Genomic DNA, 6,940 nt, shown 5'->3' with positions numbered 1-6,940 from the left:
TGCCAATTGCAAAAAATTGGCAAGTCAACTAAATCTGATCCACATTTCTGAATGTATGTTTTTCTAGGCACCTTTTCTAGTCTACTTCTTTGTCTACTTGACTTACAAAAAGAAGACAAATAAGCGAGGACACAACTCAGTGGACAGACAAGTGGACAGTCATCAAAGAAGTGTCTGTGCAGCAGATGGAGACCATCAGGAATCTACAACCTGTCAAAGTACTGGGAGAGAACTGCTGTGCTACAAGGATAGGCCCGATGATTATTCAATGATTTTAAGCATTCAGTCCTAAACACACATACAAATAGACTCAGCCGATTGCATTTAAATCTTTTGGTCTCTCGCTGCAGGGCTGGAATAGTAGTGAGCAGTAGCCGAGCCACAGTCTGAATGGAGTTCCAGTTTAAAGTTTTCACTGCTAAACAAATTAGTCCATTTCTTTTTTTATTGGTTATTTTATTTATTTACATTTCAAATGTTATTCCACTTCCCAGTTTTTCCCAGCCTCCTATCCCCTTCTCTCTCTCCCACCTATATGAAGGTGCTTCCCCACCTGCCTGCCCACTTCTGCCTCAGTGTCCTATAAATCCCCTATCCTGGCTCATCAAGCCTTCACAGAATCAAGGGGTTCCCCTCCTTGTGATGCCAGATAAGGCAGTTCTCTGCTACATATGCAGCTAGAGCTGTAGGTACCCACTGTGTACTCTTTGGTTGATGGTTTAATCCCTCGGAGCTTTGTGGGGACTGGTTGGCTGATATTGTTGTTCTTCCTATGAGTTTGCAAACACCTTCAGCCCCTAAAGTCTTTCCTCTAACTTCCCCACTGGGATCCCTGCACTCAGTCCAATGTTTGGCTGTGTATATCCACATCTGTATTGGTCCAACTCTGGCAGAGCCTCTCAGGGGACATCTATTCCGAGATCCTGTCAGTAAGCACTTCTTGGCATGAGCGATAGTTGTCTGGTTTTAGTGTCAGCAGATGGGATGGATCCCTAGATGGGGCAGTGTTTGGATGGCCTTTCCATCAGTTTCTGCTTCACTCTTTGTCCCTGCATTTCTTTTTGACAGGAAGTGTTCTGGATTTATATCTTTGAGGTGGGTATATGGCCCGATCCTTCAGCTGGGGCCATGCCTATGGACTGGATATAGACTCTACAGGTTCACTCTCCCCTTTGTTAGATATTTTGGCTAAAGTCCTCCCTGCTGGGTCCTGGGAATCTCTTAGGTCCCTAGCATCTGTGACTTTCTAGTGGCTAACCCCCAAATCCCCCTCCCCCACAGCTACACACAGCAAGTTTCAAATTCCTGATCTTCTGTACTTCTCTCCCATCTCCTCCCATATCTGAACTGGCTCCCCCTTTTCCCTCCCACTCCTCTCTCCTTCGGAATCCCCCCTCTACTTCCCAGAGATTATTCTCTTCCCCCTACTGACAATTTAGCCATAAAGAGTTCTCATGGCACAGGCAAACACAGCCATGTTCTTTCCTGGAGTACAGCATTAATTGTCTCTACCACAGTTCCAAATGGAGTACTTGTTCCCCTCTGAAACATGAGCTAGGCATCCCACATTTATGTTTCCATTAAAATTCTTGTCTTCTAAGCTCCCATCAGAACAGCCCAATTATGCTCTGTTTACAGCATCATAGAGTTTTTCCTGCCTCAAATTCCAATCTGTCCCACATTCTTTGGCAAACTAGCTCCAAAGGCTTAGAAAGCACATGGTTAGTTTTTCAGATCTATAAACCACTTCAGAACCCAATGTTCTGTGTTAGTCACATTACTCATAAGCCCTTAAGGAAGGAAAGGTTTACTTTTGGCTCACAAATCACAGGTGTGGTCTGTCATGGCAACTAATGCATGGTGGCAATAGTCTGAAGGAGCTGGTCTTATTATACATGCAGACTGAGCAGGAAGAGGTGAATGCTGGTGTTCAGTCAATTTTCTCCCCTTTATTCTGCCTGAGACCCAAGCCCATAGAATGGTGCCCTCCATATAGAGGGGGTATCTTTTCACCTTAACTAATCTAATGTAGAAACTTCCTCAGACACATGTCCAGATGTTTGATTCTATGATGGTTCTTAGTCCCACCAAGTGGAGAAGGTTAACCATTATATCAGACTTATGTGCTAGAGAGGGTAAGTTATATGACCCAGTACTTAAGAATGAGGAATAAGAGATGAGAAATTTCCAAAATAGAAAGAAAAGGCAAAACCTTCAAGGATAATGGGGTTGTCACAGTCCTTTCTTTTGCTCACAGTATGGCCTCAGAATGTGCTCCTTGCCACTTGTGACTATGAGACACCATCAAAAGATACATTAAGAACAGTAGAAAGAAATGCAAAAAGATCAATAGAATGGTAACCTTGTTGGGCCTGCTTTTCATTCCTTATTCATTTTTTATTCCTTCTTTATTTCTAGGTGAAGCATAAACAGATTTTTAAATATGTTTACATAGATAAGATCATCCTGCAATTTAAAAAGGAAAGAAATGGGTTTGAACAGGTGTTAAGCAGGGCTGCCATTAAGATGTTCACAAAGCAATTACATCCTGGTGATGGATCAAGTAAGAGGGCTTCCTATAAAGGTCCAGTTATTATTCCTGTCAGTTGACAAAGAAGTGAGTGGAGAGAACATGTAAGCAGGATCACTCCTCTTGGCAGTGATCCACAGCCAAGGCAGCTGTTGCTTATCAAAGACACACTAAAGTTTATTGAGGTGATGTGTCAAGACACAGAAAATAGTATCTGTGTGTGAATATATATTAAGAGTGTCCAGGACTACAGTAGTAAGTAGTCTTACAAAGTAGTAAGACATCCATCCCAGAAGACCTCAATAACATTTCCTGAGCTTTCTGGTGAGTGAATCTGCCTTTCAGGAACCCCCTTTCCTTCTCCAAAAGACTACAAGAACTGCGACAAGGAAGCTGATGTTCCTTCCCATTTACTCCCTTGACATTACACATTGTCTTCTTCCCTTCCTTCATGGCCACTCCAGAGCTCTGAGACTCATCTTCTTTCCCTCTGTCTTCTAGCTCCAGGAGGCTGACTTTCTACAGCATGAAGCCTTCACTGTGTTTCTTTTTCATCTTTATCTCCCTTGTCTTGCTGATGGTCGAAGGGAACACACAGTACTCCTTTGACTCTTTGGTGGATCAAAAAATCAAGGAGGCTCTCAGTCATCAAGGTAAGAAATGGGTCAAGGAATATCTGGGGTTAATGCTTATGATTGCCAATGAAAGAATATTAGAAGCAGTAGGAGAAAAAAGGTCAAGTAACATATAAAGGCAAACCTATCAGAATTACACCAGACTTCTCAACAGAGACTATGAAAACTAGAAGATCCTGGACAGATACTATATAGACCATAAGAGAACACAAATGCTAGCCAAGGTTACTATATCCACCAAAACTCTCAATTACCAAAAATGGAGATACCAAGATATTCCATAACAAAACCAAATTTACACAATAACTGTCCACAAATTCAGCCCCACAGAGGATAATAGCTGGAAAATTCCAATAAAAGGAGGGAAACTACACCCTAGAAAAAGCAACAAACATAATTCTACCTCTAACAACAAAAATAACAGGAAACCATTCCTTAATAATTCTCAGCTGAGGAATATTAAATGGCTGAGACCCACCTAAATAAATGTTCAACATCCTTAGTTATCAGGGAAATGCAAATCAAAACAACTCTGAAATTCTACCTCACACCACTGTGGCTAAGATCAAAACCCAGGTGACAGCAGATGCTGGCAAGTATGGGAAGAAAGAGGAACACTCCTCCACTGTTGGTGGGATTGCAAGTTGGTACAACCACTCTGGAAATCAGTCTGGCAGTTTCTCAGAAAATTGGACATAGTACTATCTGAAGACCCAGCTATACCACCCCTGGGCATATACCCTAAAGATGCTCCAACATATAACAAGGACACATCCTCCGCCATGTTCATAGCAGCCTTATTTATAATAGGCAGAAGCTGGAAAGAACCCAAATGTCTTTCAACAGAGGAATTAATAAAGAAAATGTGGTACATTTACACAATGAAGTACTGCTCAGCTATTAAGAAAAGTGAGTTCATGAACTTCTTAGTAAAATGGATGAAACTAGAAAATATTATCCTGAGTAAGGTAACCCAGTAACAAAAAAATACACATGGTATGCATTCACTGATAACCTTTACTTTTTACAGAAAATTTATGAGATAAGAATAACTATTACTTTCACTTCACAAATTAAGAAATTATTGGGGTCTGGAGAGATGATTACTCAGGTAAAGGCACTGCCTGCTCTTCCAGAAAACCTGGGTTAAAGCCTGGTACCCATTCTGGCTCACAAACATTTCTAACCCCTGTCACAGAGGATCTGATTCCCTCCTCTGGTTACTAAAGCACAAGGCATGCATGTGATGCTCAGATATACATGTAGGCAAAATATCCATGCACATAAACCCTTTTGTTTAAAAAAAAAGAAATTAAATCTTAAAAGTTAGTGCATAGTTTGATTATGAATGATAGCAACTCTAAGACACAAGAGGACCTTGAAGGATGTTGTGAGGAAGAACATGGGCAACACCCCAAGTCTTTATTACTTACACACCCTCTCTTGACAGAGGCTAAGAAAATCTCCTGCACTAGTGTCACTGCTTCTGGAAGACTGGCTTCCTGTCCTGCTGGTGAGTAACTCCACACAGAATTTGTGAGCAAGACATTTTATGTTCTTACCCATCAATGTTCTAATAATTAAAATTTTTCCTAGACCAAAATTTTTACTGCAGTGGAGGTGAGCCAGGGTTCCTGGAGCCCATCTGTCTCTTACTGATTTTCATTTCTTTAAGGATGCTTCAGAGAGAACTTGAGTTTCTGTTCTTCCTTTCCTTTTTTCCTATTGTTCTCTCATATGATTTGCATCTTGTCTGGGTATGAATATGTTCCCATTTCTTTCCAATCTATTCCCTTGTATTAAAGGGCAGGAGTTGAGGTGAATTTTCTATCAATTGAATAACATTGAAACTCCTAATCTTTTTTTTTTTTTTTTGTTTAAGTAAATTTTGCTTAATGAGTTTAAGTGAGTTTTTTTAAAGGTAATTCCCAAAATTGATTTAGCATGAGCTTCTTAGGTAGAATAGTTAGGGTCTTACCATCTCGTATAGTTCAACGACTCTGATATCTGTCTCACATGTCTTTGCAGGGAAGGTTGTCACTGGTTGTGCTTGCGGCTATGGTTGTGGATCTTGGGATATCCAGAATGAAAAGACTTGTCACTGCCAGTGCTCAGTCATGGACTGGACCTCTGCCCGCTGTTGTCACATAGTTTAAAAATGAGGAGGCCAAGAATCCGATTTTAAAACAAGCATAAAGAAACTATGTTCTTGACCAGGAAACCTGACTCATTATCTTTATAATGCATGCATATTACTAAATAATTCTTCTTGAATAAAGACAGATCTGTACCTGTGTATAATGTTTTTATTGTTATTTCTTCTAGCTTTGTGTCTATTGTCAGAAAATATTTTCAGTATGTCAAGGATTATACCCCAGTACAGCATGTAAGATGGGTGGTGGAGAAAAATGGGAGAAGCATGGAAAAATGGACTGACCTTCTGGTTCTTCTACTTCTTCATGACCTACCAAAATATTGAATGTATTATTGGTATAAAATATAGTAAAGCTAAACATTATGCTTTTATAGAGATTACCAACATGAACAGTGAATCCCAAGCCATGTACAAGAAGGTTTTGCAACCAATAGACCAAAGGGAAATTTAAAACAATTTGTAACTTCTTAACAATGTATGTATACTCTTTTCAACTTACTTGCCTAAGAAGACATTCCACAGGTAAACTCTCTGTCACTGCCTTTCTTCCAATATCCATACACACCACAGCCCTACCTACTGTTAAGTCTTGATACAATGAATCTTCCCATGTATAAAAATTTACACAATTCTAAACTAAGCAATAATTTTAAATGCTGATACTAATGTTAAGCAAATGAGTGACCCAGTGGCTTGGTAGCAAGTGTATTATAAGTTGAGGAAACACCAGTGTGAAGACTTCCTGGTTTTAAAGGAGGATATAAATCACTTTTCAACTCTTAGAACATCAAAATAATTTTTCAAAAAACAAACAAACAAACAAACAAACAAAAACTGGTGCTCTTATTGGCAACCAAATAAAGATGCAGGTATATTGACTATTGCTACAATTAAAACTTCTCTGTCTACTTACTTTGTTAGTAGATTTCTCAAAGTTAACAACCATGAATTAAAGATAGAAATGCAATTGAAATGCAGTTACTTATCTATAGATATAAAAGCTATTTAGAGGGAATGGAGATATTGCTGAATGTTTAGGAGCACACATTCTTTCAGAGGACCTTGGTTTGGTTCCCAATAGCCATATGGTAGCTTACAACAATCTGTAGCTCTAGTTATAAGAGATTTGATCACTTCTTCTGTGGGCACCAAACATACATACTGTATACTTGCAGACAAAATGTTCATGGACGTGAAATAGAATAAATAGATCTAATACTAGTTAGAACATGTCTCTAAATACATTGTTTGTATTTACTAATTATACATCAAAGTGTTTAATAAAGCTTCTGTTCACCTGCATGCTGTTAATCACTGGAATCAACACTTGTAATGGCTACTGCTTTGTTAAACTGATAGAAGCTAGAGTCTGCGAGGCATTTTCTGGATTAGTGATTGATGTGAGTGGGCCCAGATCACTACAAGTAGGGACACCCCTGTGCAAATGTTCCTGGATGGTATAAAAGGCAGGCTGAGCAAACCATGGGGAGCTAGTCAATGAGTACTTTGGTCATGGTCTTTAAATGAGTTCCTGCCTCCAGGTTCCTGACCTCCTGTCTTCCCTAGATCACAAACTACAATCTGAAGATAAAATAAAGCCTTCTCCCTAATTTTTTTTTG

At 39.5% G+C, this 6,940-nt stretch overlaps 1 protein-coding gene across 1 annotated transcript; it reads left to right on the top strand.

Moving 5' to 3' along the window:
- Window positions 1-3,056: 3,056 nt before the first annotated feature.
- Window positions 3,057-5,321, top strand: LOC308422835 (resistin-like beta; the record flags this gene model as incomplete). The annotated part of the gene is made up of 3 exons (XM_080919491.1): window positions 3,057-3,183; window positions 4,616-4,678; window positions 5,194-5,321. The coding sequence occupies 3 exons, from the start codon at window positions 3,057-3,059 to the stop codon at window positions 5,319-5,321; spliced, it is 318 nt and encodes a 105-aa protein (XP_080775617.1).
- Window positions 5,322-6,940: the final 1,619 nt, after the last annotated feature.

The sequence above is a fragment of the Micromys minutus genome, assembly GCF_963924665.1.
Source record: "Micromys minutus genome assembly, chromosome: 7".
Lineage (NCBI taxonomy): Eukaryota > Metazoa > Chordata > Mammalia > Rodentia > Muridae > Micromys > Micromys minutus.
This window is presented reverse-complemented; position numbering and strand designations above follow the sequence as displayed.